The sequence below is a fragment of the Rhinolophus sinicus genome, chromosome 18 (assembly GCF_057876585.1).
Source record: "Rhinolophus sinicus isolate RSI-liver-muscle chromosome 18, RSI-T2T, whole genome shotgun sequence".
Lineage (NCBI taxonomy): Eukaryota > Metazoa > Chordata > Mammalia > Chiroptera > Rhinolophidae > Rhinolophus > Rhinolophus sinicus.
Genome location: NC_142518.1, coordinates 110,250,040 through 110,276,040, shown reverse-complemented (window position 1 = coordinate 110,276,040; position 26,001 = coordinate 110,250,040). Strand labels below are relative to the sequence as shown.

The following is a 26,001-nucleotide window of genomic DNA, read 5'->3' as shown; positions in this document are numbered from 1 at the left end:
CAAAATTGAAGGCAATTGAAAATGGCTGGTAAGCATTTAAATCAACCCATGTCTTACTAGTGATTGGGGAAGCGCAAGAGGAGACCACCTGCCCCCCCAAAACAAAACCCTGTAATTTCACATTCACTAACATGGAGACGTTAAGAAATCTGATCATGCCAAGTACTGGTGGGAATATGGACCAATCAGAACGCAGACTGTGGGTGTGGGTCATCCGTTGGAAACAACTGGGTGTACTCCCCTAGGCTGAGAGCTAGCGATCTCACTCCTTAAATCTCCATGAAACATATTGCACGTGTGCCAAACGTTAGGATACTCCTAGCATCACTGCTTGTAAGGGCTCGGAAGTGGAAAGCATCGGTGGAAATATCCATGGAGAAGAAAATGGGTGGATGGATTGAGGGGCGGTTCCCCAGTGGTAAAGGATACAGCAGGGGGGAAAGATAGCGCTATGGCTATGGCTGCATGTCACAACAGAGACACAGTTAGTGACGCCATATTGAGTTCAAAAGGAAGTGGCAGAACACGACACAGAATGTCTTACAATTTCTTGTAATACCTACACATAGACGCCAGTCAGCAGCCATATTTAAGGCTACATACCCGTGTTTTGCTTTCATTTTTGACACACCAAGGACAGGAAGGGGGGTGGTTGATGACGGAACACTCAAGAGGAAGGCGATTCCTTCTCAACCGGAACGGGTGAGCGGCAAGGACTCCAGGAGGAGATGACTAGGAATGGGCAAATTCTCCTCCATCGGGAAGGCGGACGCTTGAAAACCCTGCCCTCTTACCTCGTCCTCTTGGCATCTGCCAGGAAGACAGTCGGTGAAATGTCCCTCAATGGAGGGAGTGGAAACGCCCAGGCCTACGTGTCAGCCTGGGCCCCGGCTTCCGAGGGCAGCCGCGCAGGGGGCGTGGCTTGGCAGAGGCCCACGTCGCGCATGCGCGCTGTGCGAGCCAATCAGCGTCGCTCCCGCACCGGCTGCTGGAACTTTCTAGAAGCCCGCCGAAGACCGTCGAGGAGGTGACTGGGTGGAGGTCCGCTGCGCACAGAGGGACGGACGGACAGACCTAGCGGGACCAGGGGTGTGTGTTGGGGGCACAGAGTGGCTCTGAGGGAGGCCAGGCGTGTGGGGAGGCCGGCGGGGGGTGCTGCGTGGCCGTCCGGGTCTCCTCAGAGCGAGGCTGCCAGGCCGACCTCGGAGGTGGTTCCCCAACGGCCGTTCCCTGGGGCTCCGACGGGCGGGGCAGGGCCCCCGAGGGCAGGCCCGGCAAGGTGGGGGGAGGAAAGTGGGACCAAGGGTCGCCACGACGTGAGAGGACCCCATCGAGGGTGCGGGCGCCCTCAGTGTCTGTCCCGCTTGCCGGGCTACCTGGCAGCACATCCGTTCCTCTGGGGCGGCCCTGAGGTTCGGACGGCGGGTCGGGAAGCTTCGTGATGTGACTGCCCCCCGGACCGTGATGTGACCGTCCCCCGGACCGGCACGCAACGCCTTATTCCCTGTCCAAAGGGAGGGACGCTTACTTTGATCACGCGCAACGGCTGGCCTCTAGACCAGCGCTCTGCCCCTTGGGGACCTAGGGGCAGGGATGGCTCTGTCCCGACGTAGTGGGCAAAACCTAGCAGAGGAGCCAGACTCTCACTTGTCCTGGGACAGGTGCTGGTGCTTCACAGCAACCCTGGGTGGGGGGAGGCAGGCGTCCCAATGCGCTCTGTCCCCTCCCGCTCCACTAAGAGGCAGGAGCGCACAAGCATCCTCGGGTATGGGCAAGGGCCCTTGCCAGGCATGCGCACTGACCGCGCCCCCGTTCCTTTACCGCACTCTGGTGCTCGCAAGGTACAGGAGAGCTGTCTCTTCCTCGGAAGACACCCAAGGATGGCACCGCCTGCGAGCAAGCGCCAGAAGACAGTGGCGAACGTCCCGACGAGCCCTCAGCCTGTGGCATGCTTTGATTTTAGGAGACCAGTGAAAAGCGAACCGAGTGATCCCGAGGATGTCCCCCAAGGTACCGTCTCCCTGAAACCGTTGCAGACACAGCTCCTGGGACAAGAAACATGGCCCTCAGGTCTCTGGATACTGAGCCCTTGGGGTTGTAAACTGTCAAGTCCACGTTTGTGGAGAGCAGTTTCATGTCCGGGGGTGGGGTGGGGGGTTGCCTGCTTGAGCCTCATCCCCAACCGGGATGATGGCAGCTGACACAGCAGCTCTTCTGGACACTGGCAGCCCTTCTGTCCAAAGTATGTGATGTGTGCTACGGGGTTTGTTCCCACGTACACCCTGAAAGCTTACAACAGCATCTCCGTAGCACGGTCCTGGTCCTGACCTATTTCCACTTCACCTGCTCCTACATGATGGCTTTCGTAGGTCTGTCTTGAAAACGGTTAGTGGCGAAACGCTGAAAACTCTCCACAGGTGAGGCGATTTCTCCGTGACCAATTACCCAAATGCCACAGTTGATGTACAAATGTTTTCCATCTTTATTTAGATGCAGGACAGAATGCAGTAACTGATAACCGTGAGGGAGCCAGTCCTTCTTCAGGAACACTTATGGAAGATGTGGGGTAATGTGTTTACCATGCCTTATGCTTGCCCGATAAGTTACTTTAAGAGAAATCAAGGTCTGCTCAGGTAACAAGTTATCGCATGAGAGACACTCGGCAAGGCATTTTCCCTCTCCAACAAGCGCGACGTTTTACGTACCCGTCATTAAAAACTCAATGTGATTTCTTTACAGGGATGAATTCCAGAATATGTTGGAAGCAATTAAAGGTATGATTCGAGATACTGCGGTAAAAGGAAACTGTTTTAAGTCACGTACCATTTCTAATGGGACGTGTTAATCAATGGACTGCAAGACTGTCATTTAATGCCTTGTTCTCAGATAGGGGACTTTTCATTAGTATTTAGTGAGATTTGGCTGCATAGATGTCCTTAGTTTCCCTTTGTATTGTGGATGTGGAGAGAATGGTGCTACCCATGGTGAGGTAAGAGTGATGCTTTTGTTTTATACACGGGTACATTGGATGGGCTGTGCGACGTTCAGAGGATCTGACTGAGGTAATCTCGTTGTACTTGGTGTCGCAGAGTGAGTGATATATCACAGTTTTCAAAATCAGTTTAAATTTTCTCATTGTAGCTATTTTTTGTGAGTCTCCTAGTGGTTTTCCTTTGTGCAGAAGTTCACATTGAAGCCTGGAAAATAAGTCTTTATGGCTATATGAGCATGAAGAGACTGCAGTGGAGAACTAGAGATAGCTTTGCCAGCATCTAGTGATGTCTGATCAGAACCGGAAACCTAAAAGTTTTCAATTGTCTTGTCAGATACCAGTTACATCCACTGACTTACTCTCTTAACAAAGAGTCTGAGTCAATTTCTGAGTCCTCTATGTAGATCATTTGTGCAAGCAGGTATATTTTGAAAGGTTTGCTCTATTGGTGGTGACAAGGTACTCCTTTTAGGAGCTGTTTGAAAAACTGATTATTATACACGGTAACGGGGATGTACAAAACATTTGTGTAATCGTGTAGCCGCTTTCTGGTTACTGAAATCCGTGATTGATGGTAGATCCGTAACATAAAATTGTGCTCTCGTGAAAGCATTATTTGAAGTTTCAATAATTTTACACCATGGAGCACTTTTTGGTAAAAATTACATGAAACATCTATGAAGTCGTTGCTCTCGAATAACTTAGTGATTTCCTCACACTATGCATGGTCTTTCCCTTTAAGTCAAATATATCATGTGTATCAAATATAATCCTACATATCAAATATAGGATTAAAACAATTTTCTTGGCTGAAAAAATGATTTTGATCTGCTGGAAATTCTTTAAATGGAGTAATTTTGTCTGTGTGTGTGTGTGTGTGTGTGTGTGTGTGTGTGTGATTTTTTTTATAATGAGATCTAACAATATGCATCTAAATGTGTCCTTTGAGTTGGAGGATATGCTCTAAATTTATTTTAAAAATAGCTTTTATAAGTGTTTTCTCTAGAGGAAAGTAAAGACTGTCTATGAGACCCTTTTTGCACATATTGGAAACTAGAAACTTTTGCTTCTTAATCTCTTCTTGCACCTAAAAAAGATGCGGAGTTATAAACTTTAGAATGGACATAGTAGTAACTGAACGTTTGCACAGCACAAAAAAGAAGGAGATGATCTTGGTTTTTCAAATAATGCCTATTTTTAAATTCTAATTTTCTTTCCAGTACTGCTGAATGAATATTGCTTATACTGTCTTGAACAAGCAGGAAAAATAATCTCAACACTAAATATTATTATGTATGTTTCATGTAGGTGACGTTAAAAAGATTTTTCATGTCAGGAAAATGAGATTTCTGGTGAACACCACTGCTTCCATCAAAACATTTAAGCAGAAAGTTGAGCAAGTAGGGAAAAACCAGCAAGAGCAACGGTGAGATTGTTGATTTTTCAGGTTTTTCAGAGGCAGAAATTTTGTATCATTTGTTTGTATTCCAGGATACAAATTTCATAAGAATCATGATATCATTTTCTATTTATGGAAGTCTCTGTTAAAAAAATGTATTGGGCTTAACTTTTCTAAAAGCAAACAAAAAAATCCCATGATTTCTATAACGTCACACATTAGCTGAAAGGAGATGTATTATCTAGAGGTCAATAATGATGACCTTTTTCCCCTTTCCAATTCCAATTGTATTTTCCTGCTATTAAACGAATATGTACATCTTCATTCTAGGAATATGGTAACTGAATAAAAGATAAATATATCGTGCTAGTTAGCTCTATTCAATTAAGTAGAAAACAGTTCATGTTATATTGCAAATAATTTCTAAATTTACCAGAAGTGGATTTACTCTTCATGTTTACAAAAATCTTTATTGTGCCAAAGCACGTAAAAAATGAAATGTGCCAGTTTGGAAAAGTTACATGATAATGGATACAGCATGTCCAATGCTTATATTTATCATAGCACAACCTCTATGTTATTTATTAAGAAAAAAATTATAAATCCCCCTTGTAGATACAATGCACTTTTCTGCAAAATTTATAATACAATAAATGGTCCCTAACTTCCAAGAGCTAAGGCAAGTGACATAACTTCCATCTTAGCCAGTTAGGGACTAATAATCTTGGGATGACAGTAAATCATGCATTTCATTTTCCTGTTTCCCATCAGATTTCAGCTGCTCTTCTTCCATTCTCCCTTTATTGTATAACTTATGTCAAACCACTGCGTTTCCTTTTTTCTTAGTGATATGAAGTATGACACTGTTCATTTTACAGGAAGAAGCTTTTTCGTCAATATTCTCAGGAGTTTCAGACTTTCTTTCAAGAGTGGTCTATGGATGTGAAGAAAACCAAGGAAGAAGAAGAAAAACTGGCTGTAGGTTTCAGACTTCGCTTTAAAATTTCTTTATTGTAAGCAAGTCTCACATAAGGCTGGAGAGCCTGGCCATGTCTTAGCCCCATAGACCTGAGCCAGGGTCCCGCTACCATTGCTGGCTATGTGGTTGGGCCCTGGTCACAGAAAATCAGAGAAGTACAGGCACACACCCAACTCACAAAAGTTGTTCTTGGCCTTTATTTCCTGTCTTGCAAGGGCAGTTCCTAGTAGTAGTAATTAGCCAGAGTACGATGGAGAGATGCTTGGTTTAGCTAAGGAAGTCAAAAGGAGTTGAACTCCAGGTTCAGTGGCATGGGGCCTGGAAAAGGTTGCTCAGGCAGTGACACCTGGGCTGTGTGTCCATCTCCCCTTAGGCTCTCTGCACGGGGTCAGAATGTAGGCTTCCCTTCGTAGCTTCAGCAGCAGGTTAGTAGCCCTGGTGGACTGAGACAGTGTATCTCAGTGAAGACAATCTGTCAGAAGACAATCTTTGGCAGAAGAATCCTCGGGAGGAGTGTCACTCATCCAGTTTGGATCATTCGTTCATCCTTGGAGCCAGTCATTGTGGTCAGGGTATGGCTTACTCTTAATGGACTGACCTGATCACATGTAGGAGCTGGACAGTGGAGGAGGTGTTGCTTTTTGAGGGCAGAGGAGAAGGCCTGGAGTTGTGTCCTGAGAGGGGCCAGGGAACGGACTTGGGAAATATCGTTGCCAGGCATCATCATGGGCCCTACCCAGGGTAGTGTCATAGCGATTATGAATCCATCGTGAGACTGGTGTGCAATGCTGTGGCAGAGCAGCTGGAGGGTTGGAGTTTTCAGGGTGGCATTTGAACACGCACATGGACAGAGTGAGATGGGGGCAAGGTGTACATGCAAGGGTGGAGGGCTTATGATGGAGCATGGAATTTAGCTGGGAAGGAGGAAGTGAAGACATGGCATGGAATAGGGGACACTGGAAAGTGTTCGCGTCAGTGGCTGTTAGGTCTTGACAGAGGACTTAACTGTGGTAGGAAAGGGACTGGGCTTTAAACACAGGGAGGTAGAGGATGAATGTTGGGGGAAATGGAGGGACAGTACATGGTATGGTGTCAAGACCCTGGACTCTGGAACCATAATGGTTGGGATCCAGTTCTCATGGACTAATTCCTAGCTGTGGAGCCATGGGCAGATGATGTATCTGTGTCCCAGTGCCCTCATCTGTGAAGGGGCCATAATACGTGCAACTACATAGTAGGTTTGTTGCAAGGATAAACGAGGTCCTGTTTAATAAGTTGATGTAAAATCTTTCCGGACAGGATCTGACTCAGAGTCTGCTCTTCCTCATTCGATGTAGATGGTACAGTTGTTGGAGATGACAAAACTCAGGGTACAAACATTTCAGGAAGCGGCTAAACTAGGGGACAAGAAAATTGTTTCTGGAGGTTAGGTCGAAGAACTCAAGGGCCTGTGTCATTGGAGAAGTCATCTGTGTGGATGTTGAATGGCTAAGAATTATTATGTGCTTTGAATATTGTTAGAACGGATTTTTCCTATGGAATTACTAAGCGTGATTATTGCAGGTTTCACTTATTTAGGCTGAAGAGATGATTTAAGGGCCATGTGAAGATTTTGAGACTATCAGGAATTAAGACATGTTTTTTCTAAGTCATTTATCTTTTCTTTTTGTTTCGCAGTGTGTTAGATTTTTCTGTAACTTTATTTTTCTCTTTATCTTCTTTATTCTTTCTTTTATTTTGGAGGCTTCTCACGAATATATATATGGAACCTACTGGTTTCTTCACACGTGAGATAACTCCTTAAAGAGATGTATGAAAGCAGAGTGTTTGATGTTTGCAATTGTGATTGTATCACATCAGGTGCTCAAATAGGGACCAAGTATTTTTACTTACGGAAAATTAGCTGCCATTAACATTTGACATATTATTTGAAGCCACATTTGTGATAGTGAGGGAAGCCTCATTACCCCATGTATAAAAGACATATGTTTTGAATATGGGTAAGAATGGAAATTTTCTATTTTAGTAGTGAATACAAATGCCTGAAGTTTGTTTTATAAAAGGTAACACAGCAAATGTTAAACACATTGATTTAAAGTTAATGTAGATTTATGTTTTGCTGAATATTGAATTAACCACATTTTATCTCAACTTTTTTCTTTTGCACTTGTAGAATTTGTTTCGTGAGCACCGAGAGCTTTTTCACCAAGCTAGAGTTGCTCAGAACCTGACACAGAGTAAAATTAAAGATTTATATAAGGAGTTATTAAAGGTGTGTTTCATTTGGTAACACAGTACATAATTATAAAACAATGTCTATTTTGAAGTGGAGGTTAAATTGTTTCATAATTTAGGGGAAGAATATTCTGGTTATACATTTTAAATTCTTGACTGTTTTCCAGTTGGATTTATTGTTCCTGGTTTACCATAAGTAGTAAATTTATTTCTAGTTTTAGAATTTATTAGGAGTGTTGTGATATGATTAAAACAAGAAATAGTCAATTGGGAATATTACCCAGCTATAGATACTTGTGATTAAGATTGATACTGTAATCATAATTTTGTATCAACAGTCAGTTTTTAGGAGATTAGCAATGACTGTATTAGGGAGCATAAAATGTCTATGATTGGGTTCTGATGTCTTTTGCCTCTGTTGTATCACCAGTTCATGTAAAATAGAAAGTAGCACTTGTAATCGTTGAAGATCTCCTTTATTTTCAAATATATGATATGAGTGTTTTATGGCACATTTGCTGTTAGAATTAACTACAGTGCTGAAAAGTGGCTTTATATGCAAACTTACTATCACAAAAGAAGGCCCGGATGCCTGGCAGTTGAAAAGGCCACAGGAGGGCAAGAGTTTATGAACTGAGAACCACGTACAGCCCCATTCTCACCTTAGCATATCGTACAGAGACACACTTATTTAGGTGATGGAATCGTAGACATACCCCTTCTTTTTTGGATGGGATGTTCTTTTTATTCTTGTGCAAATACTATGTCACCCCTCTAAACTAATTGAGATGATTTAAGTAAAGCAGGAAAAGAGTTGACAAACTTTAGAATATACTTAGAATGAAATTATTTTACAAGTGTTTCCAAGTGGGCAACACGTTGCTCTAATGCTCCCTGGGAACCAGTTATTAATTGGGGTGAAGATTTGATAAAGTACTAAGGAAGGTTTCTTCCCTAGTTTATTGCTCCATGGCAGCACTTCAGGTAGCATCTTTAGTGTTGTCTTTGACCCCTCGGCATCCCTTATCCTTCCCATCCAGTTATTCCTAGGCCCTGCAGGTTGCCCCTCTGCCACTGTACTGTCACTTCTTCCTTTGAATTCCCACTGCTGCTGCTGCGGTTCAGGACCTCATCATTCCTTGCGAGTACTGTCAGATTCTTACCTGATTTCTCTCTCCTCCAATCCGTTCCTCACGGTTCTGCAATATCATCTTCCACAACATACCTTCCCTCCTGAAAACCTGCCATTAACTCCCATTTTAAATTCTCAGGTGCTCAGCGTCTTCCCAATAACAAGACTCCCTTTGTAGTTTCATACTTACATTCTTTCTTTCCTCCTCACCTCCAGGTTCGTTGCTTTCTCTCAACTAACTCACCATTACTTCCTTTGCTTATGCTTCTCCCCTAGAACACTTTTCATTCCTTCTTTCCTCCCCTATTGGAATCTTATTTTTCACCACATAGTCCCAGCAAGATGTGCTTCCCTAACTGTTACATAAAAACAATTGTAATTTTTGGTGTTACTTTTATTTACATGATTTTTATGATCGCTGACCTAAGCAATCGATTTATCATGTTCTCGTTTCTAAGTTCCTCCAGAGCACTTGACAGAGTACTTTTTATATAGGATGCACTAGATGACTGTTGAGTGAAGAGTAGAAATTGGGAACATAAGTTTGTTTTTCATAACTTTAAGAGGTCATATTATTCCCTCCAATGGAATCATGTCACATTGATTATTAATCACTGTAAGTACATTGTTACCTGGTGTTTAAAGCTTATCAGAGAATTTTTAAATTATGGTATTTCATGATATGGGATTGTGAGTCTTTTTCTTTTTTGACTCCACTCTCACATTAGCGCTTTATTTAATCCATTGTTTCCAAGAAACTGTACAACTGTTGCACTGCTACAATAATAACATTTGACTCAACTGTGACATTTACATATTTCCTTAGTGGACATTTCAATATGCATGCATTCGTTGTAATATTTTTATTTGGAGTAAACAATGGGCATCCTGTAAATATTAAGAATTGTTACTTTTGAAATTTAATTGTACAAGTTTAGCATGTGAGCTGAAAGTTGTGGTTTATGACTGAGGTAAGCTTTTTGTTTTAGAGCATGGAGAACTTGGAGCAGGAGCATGAACGTTTTTTTACTGATGAGAATAGTGAATTTAGAAAAGAAATGGCCAAGTTGGAAAACAGAATCCTGGTGAATGCTGTAAGTAGTGTGTACTTAATATTAAGAAGTAAGGAGGGAGGTGAGCATTGGCTTATTTTGTTTGCTGAAATGTACATAACAATTACCTAAATAATGTTTTCTTTCCTGAAACAGCAGCAGCATGAGCTGGCAATTATTTGAAAGTCTCTTCAACTCCTGTTAATCGGATGACTTGAAGAAAGAATTTGAACCTAAGTTATATGATAAAAGTTTAACATTAGCTACGCTAAACCACATTATAGTTGTTTAACAATTTCTTCCTGAAATTAATTTATCTTGTTTGCCATTAGCTTCTCTGTTAAGTGTAAGCATCCTTTTCTTTTCTTTTTTTTCTTTCTTTCTTTTTTTTTTTTTACTACACGTTAATCCTTCTGTAAGCATCCTTTTCTGTTAACCACCAAATGAATCCTAAACAGTTACATGGGTAGCAGCAATTTCACCATTATGTGTATCATGCTTTCAACCCATTGGTAGTGATGGAGGCTTTTTCTCCCTAGCATTGTCAGTTAGCCTTTAGGAATAAGTCGACTTAATTTTAAGCTTTTCTCCACCAGTTCTGTATCAATCCCCAAAGGTAGAAAGCACAAGTGTGAAATGTTGCAATGTTATTTCTTTAAGAAAAAAAATAAAGAATACAAATCTGTTTTATATGTGTACCGTTTTTTATTTATTGTTAGGTTACGGAGCCAATTCCAATTAAAAAAAGACTTCCAAAGAAAATCTATTCTAGTGCCATTTGAAAGTTATTAAAAGCTCAACTTTGTATTCTTGAATGCTTTAAACGGTTAATATCATTAATACAACTGAAGGAGACCTAAATATCAGTGCATAGTCATGGGTTTGTGAATATGTTATTTCCACAAAAACATCAAAATGTCATTTCAGTGCTGTTGGTTCACTCTTAAAGGACCCTTTCCCTTAACATTGATTAAAACTGTTTCATTAACATATACATACACTTAATTACTTACGGTGTTTTTCTCAGTTTTTAGAGAAACTGAGAAGGTTACCTGGAAGGTTTGTATTTCCAACTTTAATGTTCAGTAAATATATGGATGTTTCATTGTATATCCAGCTAGAAACTTGAATAATTAATTTTTACACCTTTTGTATTGAACATTTTTTATTATGACAATATGAAAAATCTTCATTTGGAAACATTTGAATTAGTAAATATGAAAGTGTTTCAGAATATATTTGAAATATGTCAGTTAAATATATTTTTTCTGATTTATTGAAATTGGTTTTAATGTGTCATTTAAAAAAACCCATTTGGAAGGTAGGAGTGACTTTCTTTTGTTTTTCTACACGTTTTTAATTTTCATTATCACCTTTCATTATCTTCCTTTTAAGGTTTTCCGAGTTTGTAAAACCAAGTACGCACAGATTACCTTTTCCTAATATTTTACACAGGCAGAAGTGAGTCCTGCACCGTTATTAAATATTTTATATTAATAGCATAGTTTCAATTTCTATATTTTGCATTTTAAAGGATCTTCCTTTCAAGCCAAAGCATATATATGTTGGTGAATCATCTTCCAAACTTTGAAGAAGGTCCTTATTTGAGAAGGGTGTCTCTAGTTACAGAGGGAAAATACGTACTTCAAAGGTTTTCATGAGCGTCCTCATATTTATAGTGAGCAATCTAAATAATTTTATGTGAGCTTGCCCAGACAAGAATCAGGGCATAATGCACTTAGTGATTGAATGGTTGATATTTAATTTTCCTCTATTACCACCTCAAATAAATAAATCTGTACTTGAGGCAACTGGATGACATTTTAAAGAAAATATTTTTTTTTATCATTTTGAGAGACTAATTTCTTAAAATGTACACGGTGTTTTAGCTACTGTTTTATTTTACATAAATAGTAATGTTTAATGTCCCCTTTTTTGTAACAGTAAAGTTTTAATTCAGAATATCAAGGAACAAGTCCCTCTAAAGCAAATGTAAAGATTCCTTTTTTTCCAGAGCTGGTCAGACAGATGTCTTTCCTAGATATAAATGATAGAAAATCCCATTTTGCCCTTTCAAATTCTAATTGGTATACTATAGCTCATATTTTCTTTTGTTCTGAAGTAATTACACACCTTCTTTGAAAAATAACTGATGTCAAGAAAACCATTTCTTCTAATATCATTTGATTCAACAATTGCAGAATTATAAGCCATGTACTTTTGCAGTATCATGAGTTCACATTTCAATTCGTAGCCATCAAAGTAAGCATCACCCTCAATAGAGCTAAAATCCTTCATGTCCTGAATGCTTCTTATCCTTCAGCAATGAAACCCCAAGTGTCTGATAAGGATGTCTCAGAGACACGGAGATTGCTCCTTTGACCACAGTGGTTCCCTTTCTGATCTTCAGGATTGAAATTTATTTATTTATTTGTCATATTTCCTTTTTTTCTCATCTTTTTTTAAATTAAATTTATTGGGGTGAAAATTATTAGTAAAATTACATCGATTTCAGGTGTACAATTCTGTATTACATCATCTATAAATCCCATTGTGTGTTTATCACACAGAGTCAGTTCTCCTTCCATCACCACGTATTGTACTTGCCTTCTGATTGTACCCGTGAATCTAAATGTTGATGATTACTGGGGTCTTTATAACTGAGGTAGACATAATAGAATCTGCAAGACTTCTGTTTTACATTCAAATATGAGCCCCTCTGATAGTATTGTGACCTCCTGAAGGGGAAGTTCACCAGCCAGAGGCTCCCCAACTGCTTCTCTCTTCTCCATGGGCTGCTAGTCAGTCCCTAAGCTTGTGAACCTGATCAGGTTTCTGAGGACATGATGTCTTGAAGACATTACAATGAGGGTGTCTTGAAATTTGCCAACAAAAAGCACTAAATGGGACACCAGATCAATGATACATGACCTTTAGAAGCAAAAAGAAAATATAAAAATTATCATCCATCTTTTATGAAACAGCAGCTATTTTCCTGCTTTTCCCCCAAAATCAAATCTTTATCTAAAATCTTTTGCTGCAAATACTACATTTCAGAGTACTTCCATGTATTATTTCATATGTGAACCTCACTGGCATGGTATGGAATATGCAGGGCATTTTCCAATCACAGACCAACTAAGTCACAAGAGGTAAAAGGACTAGGCTAAAATGCTAAAGCTCGAAAGTCACAGAACCCAGCACTTTTGACTCCAGATTCTCTCAACTTTCTGCTGTGCAAAGAAGTCACACGTTTTCTACCTGAAGGGGTCACCAGTCGCTATCATATATTCAACTCATTCCATCACATAATTAGAATTTGAGGTTTTTCTAAGAAGATGAGTCTTGGAATAAACACTGTACTTGAGAGGAGGCAGATAAAAATCTGCATACAAACTTGGGGCTGAAAGTTCAAAGATAGCTCTTTAGAAAGTTTGTCTACAAACCATGGGTAAGTAGTGTCCTCCAACAGTGGAGCCGAGGACTATAAGGAGCCTCTTCCTCTCTGCCTTTTAGAGATGGGATTCTCCTGACCCAGTGAGGGGGAAAGCTCCACATCATTCTCTGACTTTGAGTACTTCCATCTTGCCCTTTGCTCTGTGAGGGTATGACCTTGTACCTGGAGAGGTCATCTCAATGTCTAAGGCCACATCCACTGCATTTGACTCACATAATGTTTTACAGAAAAGTTGAATTTGACCTATGCAGACAGGGTTTGCTTCTTCAGTTCACGATAGTGGCCACCCCTTTACAAAATTGGTGTTCGAATTTTTCTTACCTAATAGTTTAGATGTGCATTACCAGTTCCATACAGTAATGCATATCTAAGTACATAAAGGAAATTCGAACATGGATGTTCAGATATTTTGAATAATCACTTCTGTGTGTTGCATTTGGATTGGAGTGTTAAAAATTTCTTTTAAGGGTTTGCAAGTCAAATATACTAGCTTCCAAATGCTTTTTAGAATATTGCCTGAAAAACTTTTTCATTGGCCACCTGGGAGGATGATGAATTAGATGATTATTGGGGTCTTCCCAGTAATTCACATCCCTTTATTAAGCAGAGTGTGATCAACTAAGATTGAATCTTTACTTGATAACCCATATTCATCATTATGGATACAAATAACATGCTCTCCTTAGGGCTCTACAGATATAAATTACTTCTAGCACAAAGCAGTCTCAGAATTTTGTACTTGGTATGTGAATAATACATATATTTTTTATTAAAAATAGTTATAAAATACTGAATTATGGTGTTTGAGAAAGTTAGCCATATAAGGAAAAAATATCATTTTTGGTTAACATCTCAATATAGGATAATTATTAAACTTCATATTTAGTTGGGATGTATTATGATTATGGTTGGTCTGCAAATGATGGTCAAACAGGACTTGGTAGTCCTGTTTGTTCTGTTTCCTCAATATTGGCTGACAGTTTGTTCTTTTTTGTTTTACCTTTATTGAAATATGCTTGACAAACGGGAATTGTATATACTTAAGATGTACAGCATGATGTGTGTGTATATTTATATATATATGTAATCACCATAATCACGCTAATTAACATGTCCATCACCTCACATAGTTACCATTTTTCTTTTCTTTTTTAAAAATTTTTATGAAAAATATGCTAACATACAATATTATATTAGTCTCAGGGGTACACCATAGTTAGTCAACATTTATATACCTACAGAAGTGATCACCATGAAAAGCCCAGCAACCGTCTGACATTGTACCACGCTATTACAATATTATTGACTATATTCTGCATGCTGTACATTACATCCCCATGACTTGTTTTTTACCTGGAAATTTGGACCTCTCATATCCCTTCACGTTTACGCCCTTTTTAAATTTTTAAATTACAATCGCTATTGAATATTATTTTATATTAATTTCAGGTGTACAGCATAGTGGTTAGACATTTATGTAATTGAAGAAGTGATTCCCCTGACTAGTACCCACCTGGCACTATACTTAGGTATTACTATATTATTCAATATATTCCCTATGCTTTACTTTACATCCCCATGACTATTTTGTAACTACCAATTCATACTTCTTAATCCCTTCACCTTTTTCACCTTGTCCCCCAAACCCCTCCCATCTATCACCCCAACAGATCTAGTACAGATCTGACATCATACATAGTTATTACAATATTATCGACTATATTCCTTATGCTATACCCTAATCCCCATAGCTACTTTGTAACAACCAGTTTGTACTTCTTAATCCCTTACGTGTTTTTCACCCACAGCCCCAGCCCCCTCCCATCTGGCAACAATCAAAATATTTTCTGTATCTAGGAGTTTATTTATTTTGTTCTTTAGATTCCACTTATAAGTGAAATCTCATTGCATCTGTGTTTCTCTGTCTGACACTCGACTCAGCACAACACCCTCCAGGTCTATCCATGCCGCTGCAGATGGCAAGAACCCATTCCCATCCATAGCTGAGCAATATTCCACTGTATGTATGTACCACCTCCTCTTTATCCATTCTTCCATCGACAGACACCCAGGCTGCCTCCACATCTTGGCCATTGTAAATAATGCTGCAATGAATATATGGATACACACATCCCTTTGAAGTAGTGTTTTGGGTTTCTTCAGATAAATACCCAGAAATGGGATTACTGGGATCTTCTTTGTTTTAAAGTCTATTGTGTCTGGTATAAGTATTGCTACCCCAGTTTTTTTTATTTGTTTTGTTTCCATTTTCATGAAATACCTTTTTCCATCCCTTTACTTTCTGTGTGTGTCTTTCAATCTGAAGTGATTCTCTTGTAGGCAGCATACACGAGGGTCTTGTTTTCTTATCCATTCAGCCCTCCTATGTCTTTTGACTAGAGCATTTAATCCATTTATATTTTAGTAATTGTTCATAGATATGTAGCTATTGCCATTTTATTATTCATAATTTTGATTTTTTCCCAATTTTAAGTCCCTCTAACATCCCTTGTAATGCTGGTTTGGTGGTGATGAACTCCTTTAGCTTTTTCTTATCTGGGAAGTTCTTTATCTGTCCTTCAATTCTAAATGATAGCTTTGCTGCGTAGAGTACCTTTGGTTGTAGGTCCCTGCTTTTCATCATGTTGACTATTTTGTGCCAATCCCTTCTGGCCTGCAAAGTTTCTGTTGAGAAAGCAGCTGACAATCTTACGGGTACTGGTGGCAGACATCCTCAGTTCGCATCATGGCCTCCCCCACGTGCCTCCAGATTTAGCACAGGCAGCGAACAACTGCGGATAGCTTTGTATCTCTTAAAGTGAGTGTGGAAGTTTCCCCCCTTTCTTCTGTTTTTTGGAGCCATTTGAGAAGGATTGGTACTAATTATTTGAATGTTTGGTAGAGTTCACCTCTGAAGCCGTCTAGTCCTGGGCTTTTCATTGCTGGGAAGATGTTGATTACTGATTTAATTTCCTTATTTGTTATCAGTTTGTTCAAGCCTTCTATTTCTTATCAAAATACAACTCTGAAAACTTCTGGGATGCAGCAAAAGCAGTACTAAGAAGGAAGGAAGTTTATAGTGATTTATCTCTACATTAAAAAAGAAGAATGATTTCAAATAAATAACCTATCTTTCAAACTCAAGGAACTAGAAAAAGAAACTAAACCCAAAGTTACCGCAGAAAGGAAATATTAAAAATCAGTGTAGAAATAAGTCAAATGAGAATGGAAAAACATAGAAAAACGTCAACTAAACTGAGAATTGGTTTATTGAAAAGGTAAGATTGATAAACCTTTAGCTAGATTAATATAAAAGAAGACTCAAATAAAATCAGAAATGAAAGAGGAGTTATTACAATGGATGCCTCGGAGATAAAAAGGATCATAAGGACTATTGCAGACAATTATATGCTGAAAAGGTGGATAGAAGAAATGGATAAATCGTCAGAAGCATACAATCTACCAAGATTGGGTGACAGTTGTTGATGCAACAAACACACACTTCTGCTAACACTAACCCCACCTGATTTGCCAGCTGTCTGCTGCAAGCTGACAATGACTCTATATTGTTAACAAGCTTGATTATGTAAATGTCAGACACTATGCAGTGCTCAGGCAGAGTAAAGTGATTTTGACAGCTTTGCACTGTGGTTTTTCTTTTTTTTTCGGGGGGTGGGGGTGGGGGTGAAAAGTGAATTTCCTATTGATACTGAGTTGTGTTTTGAAGGGTTTAAAGGTTGTTTAAGCTTGACTATATGCAGGCCATTTTGACACATTGATCTGCATATTAGAAGAAGCAATTCTAAATACAATTCAGAAACATTTACTATATTGATTCTATAACCTGAGGCTGTTGATTTCTCACTGAAATGTCTCTTCAGTATGGTGTTACCTGACATCTGTTAATAACAAAGTAAATTCTTGACAGGAAAATGCTCAGTTACCATTGTTATCAACAGAACAACATGTTCATCTCCCAAACTGTTAAAATTCTGGTTTGAAAATGAAACACCTTACTCAATAAACAGTATCTGAACATACAGTTCACTTACAGTCATCTGAACTATCTCTAGAGAAGTAATCAAATTATAAATGTATGAGATCATATTAAGGTAACTTGATGAAAATCCCTGTATAGTTCTCTATTAAATTTTGACTGTTTTAGCTTTTATTTTCAGAACTAATTGTTATTTTCATTCAATATTAAAACAGGAGTAAGAATAAAGGCATTACTTAATCTCACACCTAGTATGGGAACACTACCGGGAGTAACCCTTTTTTTTTTTTTTTACAGACAGGTTCAGTATTTGGGGGCCTGGGGGTTAACTGGCAGTAGACAGATTAACAGAAGACAAGTTTACACATATGCATATGGGGACTCACAAAAGAAGTGGCTTGTTCAATAAGTAGAGATAAGGTTTAATATACCTAACTAAGAGGGACAAAGAGTGGGGAGAAAAGACTTTGATGGAGGAACAAATGGCTTTCTTTACAAAGGACACATGAGCTTTCAGGGGAACAAATTAGGAGATAAGATAGTTTGTGATAATGTTTATGCAGGTACAAGTGGTCTTGTCCTTCCTGACAGGAAACAACACTTCTATAGAGGGAATTCATGGCAGCCTTACTCTCAGAACTTTCTGCCTCTAGCCAGATACAGAAAAGCTTCTTTCTGCATCTGTTGAATTTCAAATGTTCAGTTTAAAATAATTGTCATACTAACAATAGTGAATCTCAAACTTCTCAAATTCACAACCGGATACCTATTAAGGTTTATAATATCTAAATCCCTTGAGATCAGAAAATTATTGTCATGCGGAACATCCGGCGGGGTCTCTGCTCCCGCTCCCCACAAGAGAAGGCAGGATATGGCTAGGCCAAAAAGGAACACCCACGAAGCCATAAGTAGGGGAGTCATACTACTATAGTCTCTCTGGCGGCATCCGCCTCTCTGCAATCCACTCATGTTAGCTCAGCCACCATCTTCTTGCTAGCCCCCATTTTTTGCTAGCGTAGCCACAGCAGTTATATTAGTGGCCAATGGCTCACTGGTTACAGCTGACGGCCAAATAGCCACAGCTGACGGCCATCCAATCACAGTTGATGACCATTTACTACCTGAGCCAGCAGCTTTCTATGTGAGGCCAAGAGCCTGGAAACTGCTTTCTGGGGCTCTGTCTCCACACTCCACCCCTACAGGCTCTCGCCTCACAATCTACGCAACAAGCGTCTTCCGCGAGGGGTCCTGTGCAAGGAGCCTGGAGGTGAATGCAATATCCTGGACACAGCCAGGCTCTCTGGGCACAGCCAGGGTTTCTCAGGGCACCACCAGTACTTCTAGGCACGGCCAGACTTCCTGGGTACTTAGGGTACCACCTGTCTTCCCGGACACAGCCAGGGTTTCTCAGGGCACCACCAGTGCTTCTGGGCACGGCCAGACTTCCTGGACTTCTTAGGGTACCACCTGTCTTCCCGGACACAGCCAGGGTTTCTCAGGGCACCACCAGTACTTCTGGGCACGGCCAGACTTCCTGGACTTCTTAGGGTACCACCTGTCTTCCCGGACACAGCCAGGGTTTCTCAGGCCACTGCCACTCTCTCTGGGAACAGCCCGACTTCCTGGGTACAGCCAGGGCTCTCAGGGCATTGCCACTCTCTGGGAACAGCCCGACTTCCTGGACTCAGCCAGGGCTCTCAGGGCATTGCCACTTTCTCTGGGCCTCTCAGGGTACTGTGCTGGAACAACAGCGACTCACAATCAAGGTGCTTACATATTCTCGATGGTGGCCAGTCAAGACACAAAAGCAAATATCCGCCAGTTCCACTACATGGTGGTATGTTCCCAAACAAACAGTCAAGCTGTCCATTAAATTAGGGATGGAAGGCAATTCCCCATAGTCCATAGTCATTCGCCAGGGCTGTCCTGGGGGTGAGGGACGACCTTAACCTCACCCTCATCTCCCATGGAGGACTCAGCAAGCCTTTCCTCCTGGGACTACAAGTCCTGCATCCAGGCTGCCTGAGCAGGAACTTCCCCGGCCCACAGGCCCGCAACGACCTTTGCTTTCTCCGGCCTATGCTGGTTGGGGAACCGTCCACATCTTTCCACCTCTCCACGGGGCTCCATCTCTCCAGCAGCTGCATGGCTTTTCCTGTGCTGGTGGGAGAACCGTCCACATCCTCCCACCCCTCCACGGGGGTCCAGCTCTCCGGCAGCTGCTCCTCCTGGTCTTTCAGAGACTGAGTGTTCATACACACAAACTGCTCCACCGTCCTTCGGAGAGCTTTGGCTGGCACCATACCCTGCTCGCTGTGCCATGTGTCATGCAGAGTGTCATGCGGGGTCTCTGCTCCCGCTCCCCACATAAGAACGCAGGATACGGTGAGGCCAAAAAGGAACACCCACGGAGCCATAGATGGGGGAGTCATATCACTATATTCTCGCTGGCGGCATCCGCCTCTCTGCAACCTGCTCTTGCTAGCTCAGCCACCATCTTCTTGCTAGCCCCCATTTGCTGCTAGCGTAGCCACGGCAGTTATATTAGTGGCCAATGGCTCACTGGTTACAGCTGACGGCCAACTAGCCACAGCTGACGGCCATCCAATCACAGTTGATGGCCATTTACTACCTGAGCCAGCAGCTTTCTATGTGAGGCCAAGAGCCTGGAAACTGCTTTCTGGGGCTCTGTCCCCACAATTATTATGGATCATTACAAGTACACTAATAATTAAAAGAACTTATAAATAGTTGGGAGTCAGCTTCACTGAAAACAATGTTAACTCATACCACAGTCTCCCAGTCTCCGTAGAGAAAAATAGCTAACCATTTTATCACGTGATGACATCACAGAGGAACACCTGCCCATTGTAGGAGTAGTTTCCAGCCTGGTGTCTAAGCAGTAAGCATTTTATTTTACTACGAACCATCATTTAAAGAATTTCTTGCCACCACCTGTGAAAGACTCTAGTAAAGACACACTCAAACACTAGGTTGTCAAAGTGAGGAAGCTTTGCAAAGATGTGAGTTGCTGAATTCTTATGACTCATTATTGCCAGATGATCTTCAGTCCTGTGTAGAGTCCAGGTGACAGGACGCTGGGACCCTACAGGGTACAGCAGAAGGCCAGCATCACACTGTGACATTGTGTCTCTCCCACTGCAGACAGCCTGCAGTAATGTAGTAAGCTGGACTATGTGACCTCAAGGAGTATTCAGACCATGGCTGTGCTTTCCAGACTCTTCCACAGAACCTCGGGGTATTACTCAGAGGTCATACAGGACCACAGTAGTTTGGGCCAATCTTAAATACATGCAGGCTTTTATATCAGTGAGTAGCTAGCAGATAGCAATGGGATTTATTCTGTACATATTTTGCTATGTCGTTGGCCATCAACACATGGGTTGTCAAGTTAATACATTGTTCCCCAGATATCTAAAAAGTGCTTACCCTGCTAATTTTGCAAAATATCCAAATTACTAATTGAAAGGAGCGTAACTTGGCCTTGGCATCTGTCCACACACTCCCATTTTTGTATTCTCATTTCACATGTCTGAGATCTAAAAGTGAACAAGGCAGCCCATTACATTTTAATTGATGTGAATCAGAAATCTATTTGCACTGCTTATCAAAACAAAACATTGAAAAAATGGGTATTAAGGTTTCTAAATCTACAACCATCAATTTAAATCTGTGTTTATTTAAACAGATTTATTGTTGTTTACTTGTAAAATAGAGGATATTGACAGTATTTATTTACTAAGATTATTCTGAAGGTGATATGTAACAGTGATGATGAAATGTTTAGGCATATAGAGTTGAACAAATGTTAGTTGTGAGCTTTCGCTCTCGTCATTTACTTTTTACACTGTGAACTTGTAATTGTGAGTCACTTAGCCAGGATTGTGGTTTGGGAGGTGATGACAGAATAATGGGATTCTTCATCAGTTTTCTTCTTATGTAAAGATTGAATTCATGACGATGGCCTCCTATGAACCAGCTTTTATCAACATATATTGAGTTCACCGATCACACAAAAATAAAAACACTCTTAATATGGGATTCTTCACCTCATAGCAATCTATGAAAATGCAAATTAGTAAAATACTTTTCCTAATATGATGGACAAGTTTGAGATGTAAAATATTATATTGGATTTATTTATTTTCATATTTAATGTATGAGATACATTCTGGCCCCTAAAAGGTAGCTCACCTAGCATAGTTCATTGTGAGCTGAAAATACTTGCTTTAGATTAAAAAGGTGAGCAGTAAGCATCGTGTTCTCTACAAAATTACACAAATCCCTACCGACAAGCAAGTGAGCATACTATGAATAAAACATGCCTTCTCTCACGTGACAAGCATTAGTACAGGAGCAATTTAAACTGTAGTCCTATAACTGAACCAAGGACACTACGAACTAATGTGTAATTGATTAGCTAAAAAGAACCTTTAATTAATAGTTGAAGGTTATGGTTAAAAGTAGTTATAAATCAACACTTTGTGGTTTGAAGGATCAAATTCAAGGTAACACATTCATTTTGGTACTGAAATCTATACTTGTTCAAAAGACAAAATATGAAAATTAAAATATTCAAAGTAAAATAGAAGGTAATTTTATTTCAGTCTAGATTAGTATTTCTATATTCATAATTAAAATTGAACAGTATTTAGAGAGTCACTGTCTTCATTCCCTGTTTAATTTTTCTCATACTATTAGGAGGGCCATCTGTCATGAGTCCTGAGCATCCCTGCACATTCTTGCTGGGCATAGCAAGATTGCCAGGTCTTGACTGCTTGTTTACCTGGCCCCTTTCTCAAGGTTGTGAGAGCAGGCCACTTCTGTTTGCTATAAAAGACTCCATAGTGTTCCTCTCCTATAAGGCAACCCACCACATATGCAGGCATGGATCCAGGCCCCCTGCATGGTCTCCATAGGACTTGGGGGGTTTGGGGTCTGGCATGAACATGAAGTGCTAGCTACTGGTTTTTGTTATGAATAACAATGTCTTCTACCTCTGAGCCAGGAATTTCATGTCTTTGGCAAATGCACACGAGACAGGAATAGGCTTAGTTCTTAGCTTGTATGTAGAGTAAAATCTTAGACTTTTTACTGTTCTTGACATGTAACACTTACCACCATCTACCATTATAATATGCGGTATTTTACTTGTTTATCTTGTTTTCTTTTCTACTCCCATATTAGAATGTAAGCTCCAAGAGGGCAAGGGGTTTGGATTATTTTGTTTACTCTTTTTACTTCAGTGCCTAGTACAGTGCTGGGCATATATGAGATACTCATAAGTAGAAATACTGGAAAGGATTTAGTCAAATACATTGTACGATTAATATTGCATGAATATTCAATAAAGTCGATCCATAAATCATTGTTAACCTTCTGTTCTCAGATTTATTTTAGATCTATTTCTCCTGTATGCTTCTTGTCTTACAAAATCAGTTACTTATCAGTTACTGATAGATAACTATCAATCAGTTCTGATTGATAGATAACACATATTTTTTCCTATTTTTAGGAACAGTTACATTTTGTGTCACTCATGAGAAATTGAAATGCAATATTATGGATGACATAATAATTGCTAACTTTATCGAGTAATTCTGTATTCCCGATTATGCACTAATCCTTTAGGTACATAATTACTTATATTCACAATGACCATTTGAGACAATGATGACAATCATCCAAATTTTACAGATGACGAAACTGAAGAAAATGAGGTTAAATGACTTATTGAAGGTCATACAATAGCTGTGTTGAGCCAGAATTTCATTCTGCGTGTCTGATTTCAGAATATGTGTGTTTAACTACTACTCTTGAAGTAGAATTGATACTGGCTAATAAATGATGGTAGAAGGCTTCAAAAATTGGAGAAATATTAAGTATTAAATATGTAATAAGTAAAATGTTAACTATTATAACCACATTAAACTTTCATTCCACATATTTAAAAGATTTTTCTCTTAACAGACACTAAAATGTCCTTGTCATTAATTTCTATTATTTAATGACCCAAAGAAAGGAATGCTAACTGCAATACTCCAGCAAGCTCTATCGCCAAATGCTTTGCTATCTAATATAATGTGAATGAAATAACATTAGTTAGCTTATGCCTTTATACGTGTGCTCCAACTCGTTCTCTTTCATATAGGTATTCTTTTTTTTCTTTTTTTTAATTAAATTTATTGGGGTGACAATTGTTAGTAAAATTACATAGATTTCAGGTGTACAATTCTGTATTACATCATCTATATTCTAATTCGTGGGAGTTGGTATTGAACAGCACAAGGTCTGGAAAACAGCTACTTTTTTTTTCAGAATTGAATTCTGTGAGTGTTTTGCTTAGTGACTTCTCACAAATAATGTAGCCAGATAAAATATGTTAATTAATCAAATATACAAATCTCAGCCCCAAAGCCCATAACTTGCTTACTGGGGAAACACTAACTAGAGACTCCACCACTAAAGTCAGAAACCAAAAGAGATGCCTAATATCTCATTACCATTTAACACTGTGGTAGAGGTATGAGCCTATGTAATTAGACAAGAGATAAGAAATGCACACATAAAATTAGAAAGGGAAAATTAATGGGAAAACCACTATAAACACAGAAGATATTAGTGAAGTAACAGGTAATAAAACTAACGAACAGAAATGAAAAGTTTTCACATTTAGAAGAATAACCAGCTAGAAAATAAGAAGGGAGATTCCATTGCCAATGGCACAAACAAAATACCGAGACATAAATTTAACAAGAAATAATCAACATATAAATAAGGAAAGCTAGAACTCGTTCTGAAAGACACAAAAGTAACTTGAACACATGGAAAGATGTGCCACTCTCTTGGGTCGAAAAACTCAACATCATAAAGAGTCAGTTCTTTCTGAGTACATTTATAACTTTAATATAGTCACAATAAAAATGAGATGCATTTTCCGGGAGCTAGACAGGTTTATTATAATGACCACTTAGGGAAAACAAATGTGCAAACATAGACAAAAAAAACATGGAAAAGACTAATGAAGGGGATCACCTCTAAAGATGCTAAAACCTATTATAAAATCTACATAACTAAGACCGTGTAGTATTGGTGTATTATTAGAAACAATGCAACATAAAATAAAATAAAAAGTACAGAAATTTAGTCTATGTATGTCAAATCATGGAGGAAAATGGACTTTTACAAAAATGGTAAATGAATAGTCATATGGAAAATAGACAAAGCTGAATTTATTTCTTACACTATATACCTGAATAAATTCTAAATGGATCAGAGACCAAATGTAAAAAAATGAAGCCGTATAAAAACTATTTTACTTCAATAAAAAATTATTTTACAGAGATTTGTTTCTATTCTAGAACAGCTACTAAAAATTGAGAAAAGACAAATAGCCAAGAGAAGACATTAAAAAGATGAATAAACAATTCTCAGAAATAGGTATGCAAATGTTTATTAATAGAGAGGGTGCCAAAAACGTATACACATTTTAAGAAAGGAAAAAACCGTATTACAATTACACTGATGGTAACCACTTTGAGCACCTCTTATAATAGCAGAAGTCAAACATGACTTGTATTCATCTTTTGTTATCGGTATGTATTATTACAATATTAATGCAGTTTTTTTCTTTCTTAAAATGTGTACACGTTTCTTTGGCACTCTTTGTATATGAAAACATTACTAACTCCTAAAAAACCATATTCAGACCTTTCAATATCTTAATAATTGTTTTTTTTTTCCTGGAGCAAGATAAATTGATTATACAGTCCATTTAGGAAGACATATTAGTGGACAGGAAAATCTTGAAAAGGAATAGCAATGAGGGGAACCATCCCTATAGAGATTATCCCTCACTTATTGGACTGGAAAAATGTTTGTAAACACTATTCAGGATACAGGAACAGGCAATCTCAAACATTCCTGGTGTACTGCAAAATGGCACAATCCCAACGCAAGGGAACTTAGCAATAGCCAGCAAAATGTATATCCATTATTCTTTGTTTCAATAATCTAATTTATAGGACTTCATCTCAGAGATATACCAACAAAATATGAAATGTTGTTTGTCCAAGGCTATTTAATAAGCACTATTTATTAGCTTTTATATTAGTAAGATTCTGGAACCTACCTAAATATTGATCAATAGAGAAATGGTTGAAGAAATCATAGTAGACAGAGATTTCTGTTCTCTACTATGAATGATTTCCAGAGTATATCATTATGTGAAAAAACAAAGATGCGAAAAAATGCTATAATTTATTTAAGCAAAAGGGAGAATATGTATTCCTCTCCATATGTGTGTTTTTATATTTACATTTATATTTAAAGAAGGAAACACCAAGAAAAAAATGATTACAGAGAGGGGAAAGGAGGGACTGGAGTAATGAGAATGGAAGCTAGACTTTTCTTAAACTATTTCATGGCTTTGGTTTTAGAACCATTAAATTATGTATGGAATGAGAAAACAAATTTAACAAGACACGCTTTAAAAATTAAAAGCCAAAATGAAACAAATGGGTTTGTGGTTCTGGATCAAATTGATAGGTTAATTCTGCAGAATTTAACTCTTTCAAATGAGTTTAAAAGATAGAAAGTTGACTGTATCCCAAATGGGAAATACATCAAAAGGATAAGAAGAACCACAATACATCTTGAAGTATATTAGGCAATCATATTGCTACTAATAATATTGCAATGGTTATTTGCAGATATTATATATACATGTAAATATAAA

General features: G+C 39.1%; 1 protein-coding gene across 1 annotated transcript; it reads left to right on the top strand.

Annotated features, from left to right (window-relative positions):
- Positions 1-1,816: 1,816 nt before the first annotated feature.
- LOC148754695 (synaptonemal complex protein 3-like) lies at positions 1,817-10,471 on the top strand. Its single transcript, XM_088794818.1, has 8 exons — positions 1,817-2,010; positions 2,491-2,566; positions 2,740-2,774; positions 4,301-4,418; positions 5,270-5,369; positions 7,544-7,642; positions 9,727-9,831; positions 9,946-10,471. The coding sequence occupies exons 1-8, from the start codon at positions 1,881-1,883 to the stop codon at positions 9,970-9,972; spliced, it is 690 nt and encodes a 229-aa protein (XP_088650944.1). The 5' UTR covers positions 1,817-1,880; the 3' UTR covers positions 9,973-10,471.
- The last annotated feature ends 15,530 nt before the right edge of the window (positions 10,472-26,001 follow it).